Below are 23,061 nucleotides of genomic sequence, written 5' to 3'. Positions count from 1 at the left end.
TGTGAGACCATGTAACAAATGTGTTAGTAGTCAGGGCAGCTCATTTTTTCTCATAATCTTTTTTCTGCAATACAATTTAAAAATTTTATTATTAAAAGCAATAGGAGCATAATATCAATAGTAAGCTTATAGACTGGGGACGTAGCTCAGTGGTAGAGTGGGAGCTTAGTAATATGTGAGATTCTGAAATTGATCCCCAAGTCTTAATTAAAAAAAACAAAAGAACCTTGTAATTAAATGTGATAACCAGTGCCCATACCCATTCTTCTGCACTCCTTGTGCAACAGTTAGATCGATCTTCTAGTATTTACCCTTATGTAATTAATAACATTTACACTATTTTCTTATCAACACTAGATGTTATCTTTTCTGAAAGATAAAGAATGAGTGTTCTTAACTTCCCTTTACTCTGACACTGCCCACATTCTGTCCTAACATAGGATAATAATATGTTTAGTTAAATCAATATTCAGTATATAAATATTATTCACTATTTGAGCAAGACTGCGTGCAGGAATAATTTCCTTCAACTTATTTCCTTACTTTTTTGTTTGTTTTCCTGGAGTGTTTGCCTCTTATTTCATTTACCAGTCATGTGCACCAAAGTCTATGCTTTTCAGAACTGATAAGCCCTTCTCAGTCTTTATTATTTTTTTTTCTTACGGGCGTCCTGCTATAATCTAGACTGAGTTTACTTGCTCTGCACTTTATTCTTGCACAAACGCTTTAACCGTGTCCTGGGAAATTCCTTTGTTGGCCTAATGTATGGTTACTAAAAATGCTCACAATACACAGCCTAATTCCTGGGACCTGTGAATGTAGCTTATTTTGAAAAAGGGTTTTTGCTGATGTGATTAAGTATCTTGAGATGAAAAGATCATCTTTAGTTATTCAGTGGGCCTTGAATCTAGTAATGAGTGTCCTTAGAGACACAGTGGGAATCTGAGAGAGAAGCAGAGCAGGAATATGACCTGTTTTATGCCAGAATTATGCTATTTGATTGCTATAGCTTTGAAATATGTTTGAGTTTAGATGTGATGCCTCCAGCTTTGTTTCTTTTTTACTCAGGATTGCTTTGACTCTTTGGAGTCTTTCTTGGTTACATACAGGTTTTTAAGAGTGCCTTTTATTTCTGTGAAGAATGCTATGGGTATTTTGGTAGAGATTATGTTGATACTGTAAGTTGCTTTGGGCAGTATGGTTATTTTAACAATATTCTTCCAATCTATGCATGTGAGGTATCTTTCTAGTTTTTTCTTCTCTTCAGTTTCTTTTATTGATGTTTTATAGTTTTCTTCATAGAATTACTTTACCTCCGTGGTTGAATTTATGCCTAGATATTTTATACTTTTTATAGTTGTTTTGATTAGGATTGCTTTTATGAAGGTATTTTTAATCTGATCCTTCTGACTTGAATAATATAGTTTCTTTTGATCTATTTCCTAATTTTATTATAGAAAGTGGTTATTTATGGAATGAAGCACTTGGAAAGTCACATCTTAGAAAGCTTTCCTAAGGAAAAATAGTCGGTAGCTATCATTTTTTTTTTTTTTTTTTTTTAGGGAAAGAGATCTTTAGAACGTGTAAGTATTTTAAAAGATGTCAAAGTGATAAATGATATTTGAGTCACTAATTATACTTTATTGTTGGAACTGAGCCTGGATACTGCAAACGAAAATAAAAAGGTACTTGATGGGCTCACTTTAGAAGCGATAACAGTTAATATTTATAAATCAGAAAGCTTTCAACTAGAGTTTAGGGCACTATTATTTAAAATAATTTGTTCTCTATAAAAGTGAACTGTTTCATCAGTTACATATTTTGGGTTTAATCTTTTTTGGAGTAATAATTGTAGATGTGCTACTTTTATCATGTTGGATCAGGTCATTTGTACAGAGGGTGGACAAGACTTTACTAAATGTAAACACATTGCACTGTTGGCAGCCACAAATTTATTAATTATGCTTTTCCTTTTTAAAAATTTCTTATATTTCCATGTGTATGTGTAGGAGTAAGTCATTAATTAATGGATTCATACAGTATCTGCTTCTCAATCTAACTGGTTTTCTTTACATATCATGTCATAATAAAGCTTGCTAAATTAATACTAGGGACTTAATCTATTTCATTTAATTTTTGTGAGAAAATTTATTAAATATGGAAAGGAATGCTGTTAGTTGAAGTGAGAAGGCCTAAGAAAAGAATTCCTAGTCCTTGAATAAAATTTTCAACTTTGGTGGAGGTTTGATTCTACAGAATAAGTCAGTTCACCAAGTAGTTCATTTAGAAACAAGAGAACCCCTTTGCAAAATTGTAATTAAGTGTTCCAAGCCATATGTATATTGCACATGAAACTTGAAGGGAAGTCTTATAGAAAAATTGTAATATGAGATGTTCATAAGAAATGTGACTCAAGAAGGATGTGCTTCAGAAGAATGTAAGAAACTTAGCTTTGTTTTTAAAATGTCTTGACGTGGACAGGATAAAAGGGGAAAATGCTGCCAGTGTTCTAATTTTTTCATATTCTTTGTATAGTTGTCTTTTGCTATCTAGAGGATTAGCTCTAGGACCTCTGTGGACACCAAAAAATAGGGTTGCTCAAGTCTCCTATGAAAAATAACAGAGTGTAACATATAACATAACCTGCCTATGTCTTCCTGCATGCTTTAACCCCTTAGTTGTATATAATATAAGGTAAATGCTGTATAGTATTAAATTGTTTAGGGAATAATGACAAAAAAAGTTCATACATATTAGGTACAGACACAGGCTTTCTTTTTCTTCCTGTTTTTATTGATCCATGATTGGTGGAACCCACAGATATAGTGGGCCAACTAGTTTCTTTCTTTTCTATTTTCTTCTGTGGAGATTGGAATATAGGGGGTGTGTTGATGGGTGGGGTTGGTAAAAAGGATTCTGAGGATGTAGGTTGGGGATCAGATTTTAAATCTCATACCTTCCATTATTACCTAGGTATAATAAAACAATAGATTTGATTGTTTTTTAAAGGAAAAGAAAGGACTGAAGAATGAAAAGATGAAGTAACAAGACCAACTAGCAGGAGGCTACTGCCATAACCAAAGCAAGGCAAGGAGAACCAGAATGAAGATTACATAGGGCCAGATGTGGTAATCCCAGCATTTGGGAGGCTGAGGCTGGAGAATGGAGTTTGAGGGCAACACAGGGAAACCTTGTCTCCAAAAACAAAGTAATTGTGTGGGGGATGGGGGGGTTGTGGTAAACAGAAAAAATGGTTGGAGACACAGTTTGGAGGTCTAGATTTACTTGATTTGGTACTAGTGTGATATGGAGGAATTAAATAAAAGGGAGGAATTGTAAATAACTGAGGTTCACACTTTGGGAGACTCAGAATGGGATAGCTTTTATCAAAATTGAGAATGTGAGAAGTGAAATATGTCTGAGAGGTAGAGACTTTAGAAGGCAGTGTCTGGTTCAGGTTGTACTCAGAAATGAGAATGGCAGTAAAGATAGGGTAAAAGCAGACTATAGGAAAAACACTTGGTTAGTGCAGGAATTACAGCATGGCTGCCAAGGAGGAGGCAGAGGATTATGAGGCCACTTGTGTCAGGACTGCTGAGTTCTGTGTGTCTCAGCAGGGTCCCCAAATCTTTAAGAATAGTTAATCTGTTTACTAAGTCAGGAAAGGTAAATAGTGTATTTTAGAGAGGTTTTCTAATGACTAAATTTAAAAGTTTTTAGGTGTAGAGAATTAACTTTCAGTAAATTAGAAGAAACTCCATAGTTAGAATCATTGTCTGTTCCTTGGACCAAATAAATGAAACACTGTACCAGGTATGTATCAAAATGTGACAAGACACATTGTAGTTAGGGCACTGTTTAAAGAAAGGTTTTTTTTATTAAAAAGAAATTAAGCCTTAACTCCTAAGTGAGTAATATATTTCTTCTACTATTTAATCATGTACCTATGCAGAGGGATTTGTTTTCTCAGTGTATTAGAATAATCAGGATTTTCTTAATGAAGAGGCATTAGTAGGTTTTTTTTCCCCCTTAGCCTTGAAAGTTATAATTATTCCTTTTGCTCTTTTCTCTAAAAGCTAACTAAACTGTCATATTTCATGGAATTTAATTCTCTGTCTGAAGGCAGAACAGAAGCAAATGTGACACATTTTAAGTCTTTGAGTCTTAAAGGAAAATATGTTGGCTATTATTAGGAAAGCGTTGGCTATATGCTGTTTCATTTACTGAAATTGCAATGTATCATTTTCAGGTTTGGTTTTGTTACAATTAAACTATAATAATAATTTTGTAGTGAGGGAAAAATGCTGGTTAGTTTCATTAAGAAAGTAATTTCCTTAGTGATTCCTGGACAACAAATTTCAATAAAACACCCTAGGAAAAAAAGTTACTTTAGAAGGGGCTTGCTGTTTGCTTATTTTGTCCAATTTTGTGATATGAGCTCTTTAAATGTCAGAGAGGTAGGTTAGGGTGCCCTGTTTCTCATACATTTCTCTTACATGGCAACTTTGTAATTTCTTCAGTTTTGGGAATGCCTTTGAAATACCTGGTCTTTGGTATCTTATATTTTATAACCCAGACTCTGAATTACTATGCATTTTTAAAAGTGCATTCCTCTGGTTTGTATACTTACTGAGTTCTTGCTCCTTAAAAAGGAAGCCTAGGAATGGAAGGATTTCCTCACACAGGTCATTAGGTGTTTCAGGACTTAGTTTTCAAGTGGAATTGGAGGTGCGGAAGTCCTGCAAGGGGGTGGAGAAAGATACTGTCCTTAAATTGCCTCTGCAATGCAGGGCAACAGTGTTTTACTCTCACATAAAAGCTGCTTTAACTGGAATGTGTGGAATCCTAACTTTGTAAATAATTCAGCTTGATGTTTGTTTACTGAAAATGCCTAAATAGATTAGACTTTAGACAAAAACGAGACTCTAAGCTTGAAATGAGAATGTACAGGATTGTACACAATTGTTGATGGGAATAATTTAAAGCTACTTCCTCATTGTATTTACTTCTTTAAAATAGGCTGTTTAGTTTTAATGTGGGGTAGTTTCTGATAAGAATGGCAGTTGTAACCAGAATGAATTTATATTTGGCAATGTGGTACATGCAGTATTTTGACATGGAAATATGGTATAAGAGAAGAATGAGAACTAGTTATTAAAAAAAAAAAGAACCAGTTATTATGGAGCTTTGTAGAAATCTTTAGTTAATGTTAAATTAAAATTAGAATTAAAATTAATGGTCCTATATGAAAACATGCTCTCATTATTCAAAGTTGCTGCCTGTGTTGGATTTTCATTTGTGAGATTGAACCTTTTATTTTTATTTTTGAAATTGCACAAGTAAAGTTTTATTTTTTTGGTACTGGGATCCAACTCAGAGCCTCATACATGCTAGGCAAACATTAAACCACTGAGCTATATATATCCCCAGCCCCCACAGTTGAGTCTTGTAGTCTCTGCTTGCACCTATAGTGCATTTACAAAATCAAAAGAATATTTTATTGTTTCGAGCATTAGTCAGTTGAGAGCACTTAAAGCATGTACCATGTGTAGTGACTGTGACTTCAGATTGTAGAACCACACTGCTCAGATTCAACATATCTATTAGTAACAACCTCTATCAGGAAGAAATGTTGGGAGAGTCAAGTGAGTTAATGTACATCAAGTGGGTAGAAAGATGCTTGGTACTCAGTAAGTTCTGTAAATGTTTGTAGAAGGAGTTCCTTATACTTAGTGCTTATTTTTATTCCTAATAGTGGTCAATGATGAATTCTAAAGTTGGAAACCAGTTTTAAAGGAAACTGTCCTACTTAGCTGGATTATATTGGATAACTCAAAAGATATCTAAAATAATAAAAATATGTTTTGGTTTGGAAAATTCTCACTCATTTCAGATGTGTTGGATCTAGTAGTGTGTAATTTTACAAAATAATAAAACTAGATTTCAAGGAACTAGAAATTTGTCCACTTTTTTGTTATTCCCTGTTTCAGGCTTTAGTTTAACTACATTACTTAGAAGATTTTACTTACTCAAGAAAGCACATTTTTAAAGTAGATTCTGTCATCCTCGAATCATATTCTCATCTTTATTCATGTTTGTTTTGAGCTAGATACTATCAAAGGCCTTTTATCATACTTCTTTTTTTTTTTTTTTTTAGAAGTACCCAAACTACCATTTTAGAGTTGAGAAACCCAGAGTCAGAAGGATTAGGTCACTTATCCCAGGTCACATTGACAGGATTTGTTGGAATCTAGATTCAGATGCTGAGTGTATGTCTCCAAATCCCTGTTGCAGCCACTATAGTGCCTGCTCCTTAGGAGATCTGAGGTGCTATCACAGAGTTTTCTTCCTCCTCCCACCCAGACGAACTATAAGAACTGAGCCTGGCTAATGAGCCTTAGTATAACCTGCTGAGATGAGAGCGTGGTTAGGGGGCAGCATTCTGTTTTGTTTTCCCCCTTAAGTCCCTCAATGGAGACTGGTACATTTTAAGACACCAGTTTCTCAAAATTGTTACATATTATACTATGACAGTTCAGAATTAAGAAACTCATGGACCTAATTTAGAGAATTGTTTATAAATTCCCTTGTTAGAATTAGCTTTTCTTTTTTTGTTTTTGGCAGTATCGGGGTTTGAGCTCCCCAGAGATTTACACTTGCTGGATGGGTGCTCTACTGCCTGAGCCACACTTCCAGCCCTAGAATTGGTTTTCTAATAATTTATCAGGGAATTAAAATTTCCTAGCAATCGAATGTGTCTTGTATTTAATCATTGTGTGCCTGATTGCAAATTTTAGAATTCTCTTTTTATTCAATTCTTTTATATAACTTTCAAACAGGAAGAAAATTTGAAAGAATGGTAGTATGGGAGCATACCTGTGTTTCTTTACCTAGGTTCTCAAATTGTTAACCTGTTTGTTTTTGTTTTATACAGCTGTCTACCGATTTATATTTTCTTTAGGCTGATTATTTGAAGGCAGTACCTAAAAGAGTCTTTCTTTACAGAACAAGTTTATTGGCATAATTCACATATCATGCAATTCAAAGATTCTTTTGTAACTTAGAGAACCGTAATCTAGTCAAGTTGTATTTTTTTGGTTATATCTTCTCTTTATTTTAGACAAATCCCTTTTAATTCTTGAGATAATTGTCTTGAAGATTTAATAATAAATGCATGGTTTAAATTTGTGTATTTCTTTCATCATGGTGTCTGTTAAGTTGTTCTTAATGGCTGTAAGCTGGAAATTAGGACTGAAGGCAGAAATTTATGTCACACTTTTTGGCACAGTTATTTCATACCTGAAGTACTTGGTGCTATTCTTAGTATTGCAACATATCAGTAGATTCATTATGAGAATGTTCTACATTTGTTTTGCTGGTTTTCCATTGGTTAAAATGATAATACACAAATTCTCTCTTATTAAAGGTGCGTTCCCTACCCCCAATCTTTAGAAAGTAATTTTTGGGATGCATACTTTGGCAGGAGCAAGTCTACCCTTCACCATACCTCTTTTGTCTAAAAGCATCAGTTAGTGATCCTTATCTAAAACATTTATGTCATCGGAAGAAAATAACAGTAACTTCCTCATTTTCTTCCTAATGTATTAGCTGACATTTTTGGAGGGTGAAATGAAATTCCTAAAGATGGGAATTGATGTTTCTTTCCCGTCAATCACTGCTTTCCAGAGAAAGGAGTTGGTTTTACAGTCACTGCCAGTGGTGGCAAGCAAGGTCTTCCTTCCTTTTGTTGTCATTAAAATATCCTGGATATTGGGATTTTTATTCATTTAATGTTTACCATAAATTATAATTATTATACTCTTTGATCCTTAAATTCTCAAATGTGATTATGGAGACACATGTAAAATTGGCCCTTGTGTTCTTGTGGCATGCCCCATTTATTTGAGGAGTTCCTTGTGTTCTTGGTTATGGTAGTAGGACTTTCTATGCTGTGACAAAATACCTGACAGAAGCAATTTAAGAAAAGAGAATTTCTTTTGCTTTTGTTTTTTTCCCCCCTACTGGGAGCGGATTATGAGAAGCCTACGAGAAGTGACATAAGCACAGTTGTGCTCAGTGATCTACAGGCTGTGTTTGGCATGGCCCTAGCTGCAGATGAGAGCAAAGCCAAAATGCAGCACATCTAGCTGTTTTCCTAAGTTATTTAGGTTCAGAGAAAGAAGTAGGAATTCAAGTTTCTCTTGTTACAGTGTCACACCCCTCCCTGAGAACTGTTGCTCCACCTCCTTGTTTACCACTGGATGTAAAAGATGTGCTGAAGGAGGACGCAAGGTTGTTGTTTTTTGATGGGGGATTTTGGTTGGCTGTTGCTTAGGCTGCTGCCTGGCTGTTGGGTCTCCACCAGAGTGGCTTTCTGCACTAGGAACTTTATACAGAGGCTTTAGAAAAGCTAAGCTAAAGACAAGCTAAAGAGAACATGGGACAGTTCAAGTCTCAGGACCAAGACTTAAAGAGTTATGCTAATGCAGTTTTTAGACGAGGCTGCTGTTGTTTGTCTGGAAGTCTGAGCACTGAGACTTTAAAGGGAACAAGGGACAGTGCAAGTCTGAGGGCCAAGACTTTCAGAGAGATTATGCTAAAGAAAAGCTAAGAGAGAACATGGGATAGAGTGAGTCTAAGGAAAGAGACTTTAAAGAGTAGAAAAGAAGCAAGGTTTTAAAGACTTTAGAAGTAAGGCCTTAAAAGAATAGAGAAGTAAAAGAAGAGTTATTAGAGAAAAGAAGCAACGAGGCTGTTGTCTTCCTCTGAGTCCCCAGCACACCTGACCCCAGCTTTATGCATGTTTGTCTATCTTTTTGTCCTTTCTGCATCTCCTGTCGCCCCCAGTTAGATTCAGTAGAACTGGGAGCTTGAGAAAGCTTTCTCCACATGATTTCAGAGGTTTCTGCTTGTAATCACTTTGGCTCTGTGTTTCTGGGATGGTAGTGAGGCAGAGCATCAGGGCAGTGAGAACATGTGGCGGAGGCTGTTTACCTCATGGAGAGAATGCCGCACTAAGATATTTTGGTAGTACTATTTAAAGAAAAAAACGTTTTTGGCAGTACTGGGGTTTGAATTTAGGGCCTCACGGTAGCTAGCTAGGCAGGCATTTAATCTCTTGAGTAATTCCATTAGCCCGTCCTTTTCCCTTTGTGTTCCATCTTGGCCTCCAGCCTGTGGGATGGTATCATTCATGTATAAGGTGAGTTTTTCACCTTTAGTTAATCCTGTCTGAAAATGTTCTCACTAACACACTCAGGTGTGCTTTACCTACTCCTAGGTGATTCTTAGTCTAGTCAAGTTGACATTCAAGATTGACCATCATGGGGCAAGATGTCCAGCCTCAGACTTGGGCTTTCTATGTCTTCGACCTAAAATCAACCCTTTCTCCAAGGAGGTGTGATGGGAGCAATCCATTTATTTTAAAATCTTGTTGAATTCAGTAGATTGATAGTAAGCATATTCTTTATTTAGATATAGCTTAGTTTTTTTGCAAACATTTCATGGCTTTGAGTACTTTTACATGTTTTTTCATTTAAGTTTTTCAACAAATTTATGATGTTAATACATTGATACCTATTTTCCAGAGGAACTTCACAACTCTGCTAATTTGTTTCTTTATAAATCTGGACTTTCATTTATATACTGATAAGTGATATAGTATATAAATAACAAAACGATATATTTAAGAGATTAACTGGCAGAATGTATTCTAAAAATTTTAAGCTCCTAATTTAGTATGAAATTGTATAGAGCGCACTTATGTTAAATCTCCTTGAGAAGTTACATTTGGCTTTTTGGGGCAGTGTAGTGAACTTTCACTTACTTTATTTACTTTTATTTATTTAGGTGGTACTGTACTTTGAGCCACTCCACCAGCCCTTTCTTCTGATGGGTTTTTTTGAGATAGGATCTTGTGAACTATTTCCCAGGACTGGCTTTGTACAGCAATCCCATTGATCTCTGCCTCCTGAGTAGCTAGGATTACAGGTGTGAGCCACTGGTACCCAGCCCTATTTGCAATTTTGAAGAGAATATAAGCAAAGAGAAAAATCAGTGTTGAGTGAATGTTTCTTAAAATTTAGTTTTTTGAAAATAGATGAATGAATAGCGAGTTAGAATAGAACCCATCAGCCATTTTGAGGAAGGATCTATCTGTTGAATACATAATAAAACCAAGGCCAGAAAATGAAGTTACTATAGAAATAATTGTGTTGATCAACACAGCTTGTTTTTCAGGAGTGGTAGATTTGAGTTCTTGGAAAAATAGGATTAGAAGTTCTTACAGAGCTCTGTATGTTGAACATATGCTTGGACTATAATTAAAGTGGCATAGTTTCAGCCTCTTGATATATTTTTATTCTCTAGGATATGCTTCCACATGCTTTTCTAGTTTACCTGGATCTTATAAATTATCCATCTGAATCTGGAAAGTATACAAAATTTTGGTGTGTTGGTTAACTTTCTCGTGGCTGTGACAGAATGCCCAATATAAACAACTTAAAAGGAGGAAAGATTTATTTTGGCTTATGATTTCAGAGGGTTCAATTCATGGTTGCTTAGCCCTGTGTGCTTGGTCAGACCATGTGCAGCAGGAGCCCATGGCAGAGGACGCTTTTCACTTCATGGTGAGCAGGAAGCAGAGATTGAGGAAGGGGCCTGGGGACCAGGTAGTCATCAGTGACCTACTTCTTCCAACTAAGCCCCACCTTTTAAAGTTTACAGAACCTCTCAAAATAACTCCACCAGCTGGGGATCAGCTGTTGAACACATGAATCTTGGAGGGGGGAATATATCATACTCCATCCATAACATTTGGAAACTGTACAAGTAACAAAAATGAAGCCGAAGTAAACTTATTTCCTGGAGTATTATCCTAGAAAAGCAGTTAAAACTAATTCAAATGAGATTATGAAGGAATGGGAAAGGCAAAAACTGATCAAGACAGTTAAGAATTGCTTATTAAGAATTCTTTGAGAAGCAGAGAAAAATTGAGTTTGTGTTGCTATCAGGTTTTTACTATACTCTTGGTCTGTAGGTTCTTCATTGGAATTCTTGTATATTCCAGAGGGAAAATTTTCAACCCTTTGTGACCATTGAGATGTTAGAATATCTTCCATGGTTAAAAAATCTTTGATATTCTTTTTTTTTTTTTTAAATACAATGTTATTTTAGTCTTTTGTTTTGGTAAGATTGGGGTTTGAACTCAGGGCTTCACATTTGTAAAGCTGGTGCTCTACCACTTGAACCATATCTCCAGTCCTCATTGGTGTTCTTATTCAACTTCTAAAGATGTAGTGCTACAGTTCACCTATGTTGGGCTCTTCCAGAATACATTTTTTTTAAAATGTAAAGAGATTTCCTATATACCCTTTATTTCACAGGAAGAATTTTCAAGTAGGCTTTAATCAGTTATAGACAGACTACTATAAAGTCATAAATAGCTTAAAAAATCAACAACAAAAATATTCAGATGAATTTAGCCAGTGCTAACACTCTTTTTTAATTTAGATGAAGCTAAATTAAAAAGAAAAGTAAACATTCTTATTAGAGGAAGCAATGAAATCAACTATTGCTGATTCCTAAATATAGATGTGACTATTCTATTTATCTTTTTAGGGTTTGACTTTAATTTTCTCCCTTAAATGAAATAAAGTTAAGCTCATTATTTGGCATTAGACTAAGGAATAATTTCAAACCTCCTTTTTCAGTGTTCTTTTCAATAGCTGCCAATGTATGTTTAAACTTTGAAATGAAAGCTGATTAACATTTTTAAGGGTTGTCTTCATCTTGAAATTGACATAGACTGCTTCTGTATAATCTTGATTAAATATTTGTATAAAACCAGGCCAGCAGGGGCTGTGAGGGCTGTATCGTTTCCTTGTGTCATGTGGTTTTCATTATGTTCTTAGTTTTCACATTCAATCAGTTTTACTTTTCAGTGATGTAAGCAGGAAGAGTTTGCCTTGCAGCAACACTAAAGGATGCATAAGTTCTTCAGTTTGATTATTATATTCTCTGCTTAAATGTTAACACAGTGCTGTAATTTGAACCTGAAATGTCCCCCAAAAGCCCACATGTTAACGGATTGGTCCCCAGCTTGTGGAACTGCTGGGAAGTGATGGGACCTTTAAGAGATGGGATTTTTATTTGGGAGTATAGCTCAGTGTTAGAGTTCTTGCCTAGCATGCGCAAAGCCTTGTATCTGATCCCCATCACAAAATAAGTAAATGAATAAATAATAAATAAATAAGTAAATAGTATTTAGTTCGAGGAAATTAGGTCTTTGGTGATATGTTCTTGAAGAGGGTATATTGGGACTCTGGCCCCTTCCTCTTTTTCTCTTTGCTTCCCAGCTGCCATGAGATGAGCAGTTTCCTCCATCACATGGTTCCATCATGATGTTGTGCCTCACCATGAGCCCAAAAAGCAACGGAGTCAACTGATCGCAGGCTGAAACCTCTGACAACTGAGCCCAAACAAACCTCTCCTTATACATTGTTTTTCTCTGGTCTTTTGTCACAGTAACACAAAGCTTCCTAATACACCTTTCTTCTGTCTAAAGGTAGTAAATAGCTGTGCCTAATCTATATACTACGACTAACTATATTTATTCCCAAGTTAAGAAATTTTTCATTTCTTTTACTTCTAGATCTCCAGAATTTTCTGATTTGCTGTATTAGAATCAGTGGATTAACTGAAATTCAGACCAAAAACTCACTCTCTCTCTCTCTTTTTTTTTTTTTTTTTGTGGTGATACTAGGGTTGAACTCAGAGCTTCGCACTTTCTAGGCAGACTCTCTACCACCTGAGCCATGTCCTCAGCTCTCTCTTAATTTTTATTCCTGTTGGAAAAATAATACATCAAATTGCTGGCATTTTTTTGTCTCAGAGAAAACCAAAACCTCTTCATTCTCATGATGTCTTAACATTTAAATCTATTCAGGGGTCACTCCAAGCAATTTTTTCCAATGAAAGGCATATTTGGAATTTGCCTAAGGCTTTTTCCTATTCTTAAATTAATATCTCATCCACCTTTTCATCATGGGTGCTCCAAGTAATATAAACTGAATGGTAGGTCATGTTTATGGAAATGATATGGTAAATTGAAATTAAGAAATGCAATGTGTAATATAGTTTACTCAAATTATGACTTCTATAGAAATTATCTTAAAACATTTAGACATTTTCTAGGTATTTTAGTGCTAGTTCTGTGTAGTTAATAGGTTATAACAGGTGATAAACTGTGCTGTTTTCTTATCATTAATTAAGTTTTAGAGCAGTGTAGCATTGTGAAAAGAACATGGGCTTGGGAATTGGGTAGGTTTCAGTATTAACTCAGTTGTCTATTAACTCTGTACCTGAATAATTGAGTCTTGAGTTCTTTATATGAGATGTGAACTACAATTGCTATCTTGCTAGGACTCTTAAGAAAATTTGAAAAAGACAGTATTATGTAAACTGGCACATAATGACTTTGTAGTAAAATTCACGGTTGTGACTTTTTTTTTTTTCATTCAGTATTTGAATCATTATAGTTAAAAGTAATTCCAGAAGGGTTTCCTGGAAGAAATTTGTCAGGAAGACCTTAAAGGAAGCTTGGGAAACTTGACATTGTAGAAATGACAAGTATATATTTTTTCCTTTTGATTTTACTGTCTTATTTTTTCCTTTAACATTAATTTTTTGTTGTTTTTGGTACGACTAGGGTTTGAACTCAGAACTTCATGCTTACAAACTGGGCACTCTGCCACTTGAGCCACATCTCCAGTCCATTTTTCTCTGATTATTTTGGAAATGGGGATCTCAAACTATTTTCCCGGGCTAGTCTTGAACTGGAATCCTCCCCATGTCAGCCTCCCAAAGTAGCTAGGATTGCAGATGTGAGCCACCAGCTTCCGACTTGTTTTGCCATTTTAATTAATCCTTTCCTTTGGTCTGCAGTTGTTTCTTCCTGAATTTTGTTTTAAAGTTCTGGCCATATTCTTCCCTCCTCTTCCCTTTCTTGAGAATTGATTCTTCTGTTGTCTATAGTTTTCTTCTCTTTTTTTGCTGCTACCAAGTAGAGGAGTAACTCAGGCAAGCAGAGGCTGGCTGTCAGGAGAAGCTCTCATGCAGAATCATTGCATTGAGGTCAGGCATGCGAGATTGCCTGCTCTTAGTTGATAATATATTGATTGCATGTTGTAGTTTTTGTAAATTTGGAGTCTTAACGTTGAGATTGTGCATGTTCATGTGTAAACACAAATACCACTCAGTAATTTGGATATAGGTATACACTCTTTAGAACTGAATTGAAAGCTTGGAATTGCTTATTTGACAGGAGAGTTGTGTTCCAGTTGGTTTTAAATGGATCCATGTTAATTAGAAACAGCTCTTTTCTCTTATTTAAGGTGAGGAAATTGGCAAAGAAATCTTGAGCTATATAAGAGGAAATGGTCTCTTATCCAGTGAAGTAGCTTAATTGAATAGAAGCAGAATTGCGGTTTGAGGAGGGCAGATTTTATACTGCATAAATAAGGAATGGAGAGATGTTAGCATGCTCATGAGGGGAGCCATACCTTTTATACCTTATCATTCCTAGTGTGAGATGAGAACATTAGAACTGCTTTATCTTGGCTTTAAATACCATAGGTATTTTCTGTTTCTTTATCTTGGTTAAATTATATATTATGCTAATAGATGACATTCAATTCTGATGTCTTTACTCGAATATATATATGCGATCTAGACTTCAGGTTATATTTAGGCACAAATTCTTGCCTTTTGAACCGTGTTTGTAATAGTATCTTTTTTTTTTTTCATAAATTGAGTGTTTCAAGGCTTAAAAAAAATAAAGGGAAGCTTTAGCAGAATTAGATAATCTCTTGTAATTTAGTAAGTTTTTAATGTCTTTTTTCTTAAAAGTTGCTTTTTACATGGTTTATAACCCCCATATGGAATAAATAGACATGCATAAACTGTTGTCTCTGTGAAGACAAAGGCTTTGTTTTGTTTATCACTCTATTCCCAACACTAAGAGCTGTGCTCAAGACACAGTTTGCAATAAATACTTGTGGAATTTGTGAAAAATCTTACAGCTTGGAGTTCTGCATAAGTATTATTTAATACCACAAGGTGGTACTGTTGTTCCATGAAATGTGAACCTGTAATTCTTTGGCTCTTATGTATTACATAAATCCTATGACTGGATGAAATGAATTGACTACCTATTATGTTTACTGCCTGTTTCAGTTGTTTATAATTTTAGCATGGGATTAGTCTTTTACATGATTGGGTCAGATAGTGAGATCATAATCTAAATGAAGAACATTTGGTTCAAATTTTTATGAAATGCTGAATGAGATAACATCTATAAAAGTCTACCAGAGTACCAAGGTTAGTTTGTTTTTGTCTCCTTTAATTTGTTTTGGGTTAAAAGCATTTGTTAAATTTCTATTTATATTGAAATAATTTGCCCAAAATTTTCAAAAAACATTATCACTGGAGGTTAAGTAATATTGTAAGCTTGGTTTAGTTTATAGAAGATTTTAAAAACTGAAGCAAAGCCTAGATTTTACTATATTTTTTCTCCACTCCAAAATTTTTTATTTTGCTTTCATTTTTTATGGAAGTGTGAAAATATTTTATTTATAGTTTCTTATTATACACGTCTACATATATAATCATAGTGTATGAAGTCAATTTTTATCTTCATTATCTTGGTTTTATCTCTGTTGTAAAAAAATTAAGCATTGAAAAGTTTGTTTTGTAGCTTGAACTTTTTAATTTCCTGATGGTTAAATTGATTTCTGAATATTTTGATTATATAACTTTTCTCAGACTAAAGTGAAGTCAGAAGAGGGCCCAGGTTGGACGATTCTACGTGATGATTTCATGATGGGAGCATCTATGAAAGACTGGGACAAGGAAAGTGACGGACCAGATAGCAGCAGACCAGGATCTACAAGTGACTCTGATGCATAGAGCAAAATAGAGGACAAACTTGTTTTATTTTTCTTAGAAAAATACTTCATCCTCTGGCAGTTAGTGAATTTTGTGGAGAGATACATATATATATATATATATATATACACCATTTGTTTACAAAAAAGTCAGAAGAATTTTACCAGCTTTGTTGTTCGCTCTTGTATACTTTGTCAAAATTATATTTTCAAGTGGTGTGTAATTTTAAGCATATTTCCTCAAAACATTGTACCAAGAAATATTTCTGCTTCACCAGCAAGATGATCATCTTGCTAGTTCACGACAAGTTTATGCATACTGATTGTGTTGTTGGTGTGCTCTCTGATGCAGTGCCAGTTCATAATTGAAATGACTTTATTTCTTTGCCATCCAGCTCATAGGTCATAGGTCTGTGTGTCTGTACTTTGGGGAATAATTGGGCCATTTTTGCTTTGGTCAGCTGTTGAGAAAACCTATGTAGTAAATTTTAAATTACAGTATTTTTGATTTGGATGTTGATTTTAATTTTAGATAAGCTGGCAAATATGATTTAAGAAATATCAGATCTCTGCTTTTACATTAAATAATACAAATAATGAGTTTGATGTGTTAGGTTGTTTTTGCACAAGAGAGTTACTAAGGTAGAAATTCTAATGTTTAACTTATGTAATGAGACATAATTTCTTTTTCTCTCTCTTGACTTCCCCTCTCCCTCCCTCTCTCCCTCCCCACCCCTTTCCTTCTTCTGTCCTCGCATAATTAAGTTAACTTCTCTTTTGTGGATATCAAATAGTGAAGTGATGGAGTCAGAAAACAAGTAATCTATATCACTTATTACATCTGATTTGAGACTTGCTTCCATATTGTTGCCTTAAAGGTATTAAATTGGATGACCTTTAGGATACAGTTGTTAAAAAGAGAAGAAAAACTAAGACTTTTTAATGTCAGTGCAAAATTTCTGTGAAACTTGGCCCAGGCTCTAAGGTTTATAAGGGAATTATTTAATAAATGTAATCTGTTCCTTTTTTTTTGAAAAGGATCAATCTCTTTCCCTATCTTTCAGTAGTAAAAATCCCTCTACCACCCAGTTGTACATACTTGCATCTGTTACATATTGAATGATAATCCTCCCCCTAAAACGATGTGCTACAGCAGAGATGTTTATATTTTTAAACCCATTTGAGTGTTACATGTATTATATGACAAGTGTTAAATTAGTCCCTGGCCTGGTATTTGTTACCATAAAGGAAAGTATACACCCAAGGAATCAGTGGTTAAAATAGCAAAGCTCAAAATGTATTTTGTATTTATCCCAGCTTTTGAACTTTAGTGTCTTATTAAATTTTAGAATTGCTATTTTGTCATTTAAAAAAAATGAATATAAATAAATATTCCTCATTGATAATATAAGAATGCTAAATATCCTGACAAAGATTTCAAGATAACGTACATAATTTTTAAAACACACATGTGGCACCTAAAAACTTTTGTCTCTGCAGAACTCAAGATTATATTGTATTTTCTTCTATTAAACTGTTTTTGGGCTATACTAAAGATTTGCAAAATTGTTTCTGAATAGTACATTCAGGTGATAAAAATGGATAAGTAACTTCTTGTTGACTAAAAAGTTGTCTTGAAGCATATCCTTGTATTTTATACTACTTCATTTCATTTAGGAAAGTTGAAAAAATGTTCTCATTCAAATTGAAAGTAAGGAAGAGAATATTCGTAGATTTTCTTCTTTCAGAAATGATCTTGTTCCAAAATAAAACTGAGTTTCCGCTTTGGCACTATAACAACAAATACTACTTTTCTTAGAAGGCTATTATATAGTTTTGTCATATAGATAAAATGTCTTCTGTATATTAGTGTTTCCTCATCTTAGCTATGAAATGTTTAAGCAGAAACCAGTATGTATAAATAAGAATCTAAGGAAGAACATACTAGCTTAGAAGCTAAGTATGTATCTTTTTTTTTTAAATACAGGAGTTTTCTGTTGCTCAGGCTGTTCTCGAAGGCACAATCCTTCTGCCTCAGTTTCTCGAGAGCTGGGATTCTATAGGTATGCACTACTATTCCTGACTGCTTATGTTTTTAGATGAATGTTTTAGATGTTTAACTCTGTCTCTCCTACCCTCAGTATTTTATATATAGTATTTAAATTTTTCTGACATCAGACAATGAATTGTGTCTATTCTTTCTTTCACATTGTATTTGAATTCTATAAGGAAGAGAAAAAAAACTACAATACCATTTTTCCTCCCCCTTTATTTATCTGAACTACATTAGGATTTATTTTTGGTAGCTAGAGTGATTTTGTAGTAAAGAAATTACTTTTCTTTATTTAGAAAGAACTGTGAAAAATAGTAGCAAGCAATTTGAGGGTGTTATCTTATTTCCGTGTCTAGATTTTTGATTGGCTGTGGTGAATGTTCTCAGTATTTAGCACAGCTTAACATAGGTTATTGTTTTAAAGCATTGAAATTGAGTCAAAGGTAATACCTATTTAGGACTGAATGTAACTTAAGAACCATTATAGTAGTTTAGCATGGAATTGGAGTGCTGACTTTTTTTTTCAGAGTACGTGGGACTCTTCATTGCTTGAGAGTTATTTAGCTGGTTCCAAAATACACCTTCACAACCCTTTGGATGGAATAGCTCAGAGGTTTATACCTCCAGTACTTGGAGCCTAAAAAAACTCATTGTGATGTTCTGCAAGGCTTATTTGAGGGCAAACCCAAGTTCCTTAAAATATTTCATGTCTTTTAAAACAGATGGGTGAACAACGGGATGTTTAAATTTTGAGAAGCCTTTTAGGGCTTTTAATAAATGAATTCTGTACATACGGATGTGCTTAATGTCAACAGTTACCATCTAAACTTACCTTGCTACCTGTATGGATCCTCAGGCATATGGGTACAGTACTTCATTGTAAAGCCATTGGGTGACAGTTTATAGATGCCCAAGATGTCCTAGTAAAACTGTAGCAGAGAAAGCACAAGGTTGAAGTGTGAATAGAAATATGGACAAACTGAAAACAAACTGTGTTGCCAAAGTTAGGTCTAAGAAAGTGCCTAAAGTAGTATCTCCCAAGGAGCATAAACATTTTTTATGCAAAACACAAATAAGCTGGTAATTTTGCATCCTTTGGCTATGTATCCTTGTATATATACATTTTTGGTTATTTTTATTATAGATTTTTATTAATACATGTCTTGAAAGAGGTCATTAGTTAAAATGGTAAAGAGGTTTTATTTTTTCAGACTCTTTTTAAAGACCAGATAATACCATTACTGTGCTTACTGATATATTTGTGCCACATGAATTTTACTTTTAAAACAAGCATTTAAAAATTCATTGTAGGGCTGGGATGTAGCTCAGGGGTAGAGTGCTTCCTTAGCATGCTCAAGACCCTGGGTTCCATCCCCAGTGCCAAAAAAGCGAAGACAAAGAAAAAATTCACTGTACATTTTAACATTTGTAATTTAAAAAAAAATTTTTTTTAAGAAATAGAATCTTACTATGTTGCCCAGGCTGACCTCAAACTCCTGGGCTCAAGTGATCCTCCTGTTTCAATGTCCTGAGAAGCTGGGAATATAGGCTCACACTACCACAGCTGGCAACATTTATAATTTCTTAAGGAAATATATTTGTGTGTAGTTAAAAGTAGCAAATCATCCATTTTTAACTTGGATGTGATAACTTTATCATTATTTCTTTATGGAATTCAAAAGTTAATTCAAACAGATAACAGTGATTAAGCATCTGTTCTAGAATTATTTTAAGTATTTTGTTTATGTTAAAATAAGGGGCATTTTACTTCTCTACAGACCAAAACGTTGAGGCTCTTCTTCCCTATTAAAGTTAAATGTTTATGGTAAGTTCTCACTGTATGATTTGAGTGTCGTGGCAATTCAGTTAATAAGTGATAACTTGAAATAAATCAGGTTTCTACTTAAAAATTATTTGTTGGACTGGAGGTGTGGCTCAAGTGGTAGAGCCCCTGCTTTGCAAATAGGAAGTCCTGAGTTCAAACCCCAGTCCCACAAAAAGGAATTTGTTTTAAGGGTAACCTTTTAAATTATAGTGGAATCTAGGTTGTTTATTAATTAGGGACCTAGAATAATGAAGCTTGTCAAGAGCTATAACTTTTATAATTTATCAGTGCTCTATATGTTAGCTTTGCTTTTGCTTTTCCTTTGTTCTTTTCTCAGATTGTCTCTTAGGATCAATATAATTGATAATGATCTCCATTCTCTTTGTCAGTGATAAGTATAGAGGCTGTTAAGCCATGCCGATATGTGTACGAAGACTATTTGAGGTGAATTGGCAGTAATAACAAATTTTGGAAACAGGAGAGAGAACTACTCTGTGCCTACAAAAAGCTCTCTCATTCCTTCCTGAAGCAAACAGGAGTCTGAATTTTGGCCAGCATGGTAGATGTTTCTTACTGACAACTGCAGCAGAGGTAGGCCTGGTAAATTTGTCACTAGGCAGGCTTTTCTGAAATTTAATTAACTATATTAATCAAGGGGACCTATGAACAGATTAAGAAGGAGAGTATTTTGTGATGAGTGATAGAACATTTAGAATTGTGATGCATATTTAACAAAATGTTGAGTTCTAAATATTTTAGATTATTTTTCTAGATTAGAAGGCCACATTAATATTTTTCATCTAGCCTACTGAACATAATTTAGGGAGTTAGGTTTTATGACTTTTTATCTAGATGTGTGGTAAACCTTTTCTGTTTTACTTGTTTTGTTAAGACTATCAGGTCCAACATCACTCACTTCTCTAATCCCCTAAATAGCAGGATTATACATTGAAATGCTCTCTGGCTTCAACTGAGTAAGGTAGGCGAGGGTAGTTTCTTACAGTTCCAGTCTCTAAATCAGTGCTGTGGTATAGGACCCTGTGGTAATGAAAATATTGTATGTCTACATTGTGAATATGGTATCCACTATCACAAGTGGCTGTTGGTCATTTCATATGTGGCTAGTGATGCAGAGGAACCGAATCTCTTAAGTTTATTTTAAAATTAAAAGCAACATGTGGCTACTGTGTCTGCCCCAACTATGAAGAGAATAAAGTTAGAGAGCATGTATTTAGTCTGATAAAAAAAACAACAATTTTGGAATTATAAAATCTATCTTGAGCTTTTTCTATAAGCTTTTATAGATTTAATTTATTAGGTTTAACAGTATTTTAGTATATGCTGTTAATAGCAGGTAGTATTTGAGTTTTAGCATTATCATCTGAAATTTTTAGGATGAGTGTACCAAACTTTAAAATCTTACTGTTGTATTCTGAAAGAATAGTTTTATAATGCACCACAAAAGACATGTTAAACAATGCCGGAGCCACAGACACCAGACATATTCAAGTAGTGAGTTCCCATATTTTAGACTTATACCTGGGTGCCTCCTTATTTAGGAGGTTTCCTGAGGATGTGCCTTTATTTGCAGGACTCTATAGTGGTCCAAGTTCCATTCATTCCAGTACACACTCAACATACTGCCAGAGCAAATGCAGGTTTCAGATTTGGGGGGGAAGCAGAAAACAAAGAGCACAATGAATGTTATTAGCACAGCCAACTTAAAATGATGAGGTGTTAACCACATTTGTATAAATAACAGTTTCTCTAACCCCAGAATCATTATGCTGCATTTTTAATGCAATCAGTTTATAAACATCAAAGCAAGAACACCAAATTTGTATGGGGTCAGGACCAACTGGGACTCTGAATGGAGAGACAGCTGAGAGCTGTGTCCATGTGCGTGGGTGGCCTTGCAGCTGTTGATCACCCTCAGGCTACTAGACAGTTGCCTCTGTGCTTGCAGAACCAGACTTTAGTCTTAGGTAAAAATGTATTCCCTCCCATGGAAAGGACATAAACAATGGTTTGACATCAGCTCTAAAAACATCATGGAGGCAGCCAGACACAGCAGTTACCCTGAAATACTTAGTTGTACCAAGCATAACATCAGAACTGTTTCTACACAATAATAATATTTGCCTTTGTACAGTAACACAAGGTTCTCTTAAGTATATTATGAACATAAAAGCTCAAAGTCCAGAAAGTTCAACGTGCTATTATCCTTCTCTACACGTGACAGCAATGTTAGGAATAATTAGATTGCATGAGACATGACTGCCATGTTTTGGTCCTTAGTGGGACTCTCAAATATACTCCTTAACAATAAGTGAAATTCTCTTTAGATTGGACATTTTAAGAGAATCCAGTGTTTGTTGTTTGATGAGAGACAGCATAATTTTGGAGTCACAACTGAGTTCAGAGGCCAGTTTGGATGCTTATTAGCTATGTGTCCTGCCGCACAGCATGTAAATCAGGCATCACTATATATGGTTCCTGTTGAGGAGTAGAATAATGTATGTACAGTGTGCCTGACTGTAGGGCCTTAAGAGATGTTCTCTATCATGCATTTGGAGTATTAGCTGCTATGCCTGTAGATTTGCCATTCATATCTTTTCTACCTAATTGTAAATGTTTCTTGCGTAGATATAAGTGTTCCTTCCACAAAAATTGAGTCTGACAGTAAGTAGCTACTTACTGAGGTCTAGTAATTCTACTTCTGGAAAATCTGTTCAGCACAGGATTCCAGTTACAAAAAATGCTTTGTGAGCAGTGTTACAGCATTGTTTTTAATAGATGTTTTGCGCAACCTACAAGTTCAGTGGTATGAGGACATTGATGTCAGTTATGGAACTTTCTGCTGCCATTTAGATTGGTCACTGAGAAGACTGATGCAAACATGTCAGTGATATGTGAACTAAAAATGTAAATATTATGGATAGTGTAAATGAATTTAGATACCAAAAAGGCATTAGGTGGATATAACAATATATTATTTTTTAAGAATATAAATTTAATAGTCTTCAAAAACAAATTTCACATTGAGAAATAATCCTGACATTGAATGAGATATTGAAAAATACTTTTTGCCTACTTTGTTCTTGAGCTCAAACTAAATAATATTTGCTAAACATCCTAAGGGTTTAAAGAGAGAGATGCACTAGATGACTCCATAAAGAATCCTGTTCACTAGAATCCTATTTTATTTTTAAAATTTACTAAATATCCCGCAATGAACA

The 23,061-nt window shown here is 34.6% G+C and overlaps 1 protein-coding gene across 1 annotated transcript in view; it reads left to right on the top strand.

Annotated features, from left to right (window-relative positions):
• Nucleotides 1–18,126, top strand: part of Rrp15 (ribosomal RNA processing 15 homolog) — a 41,742-nt gene extending 23,616 nt beyond the window's left edge. Inside the window, exon 5 of the mRNA XM_074048294.1 lies at nucleotides 15,823–18,126. Within this exon, the coding sequence (XP_073904395.1) occupies nucleotides 15,823–15,966 (144 nt within the window). The 3' untranslated portion in view covers nucleotides 15,967–18,126. The remainder of the gene's footprint in view (nucleotides 1–15,822) is intronic.
• Nucleotides 18,127–23,061: the final 4,935 nt, after the last annotated feature.

Source organism: Castor canadensis, chromosome 11, assembly GCF_047511655.1.
Source record: "Castor canadensis chromosome 11, mCasCan1.hap1v2, whole genome shotgun sequence".
NCBI lineage: Eukaryota > Metazoa > Chordata > Mammalia > Rodentia > Castoridae > Castor > Castor canadensis.
This window is presented reverse-complemented; position numbering and strand designations above follow the sequence as displayed.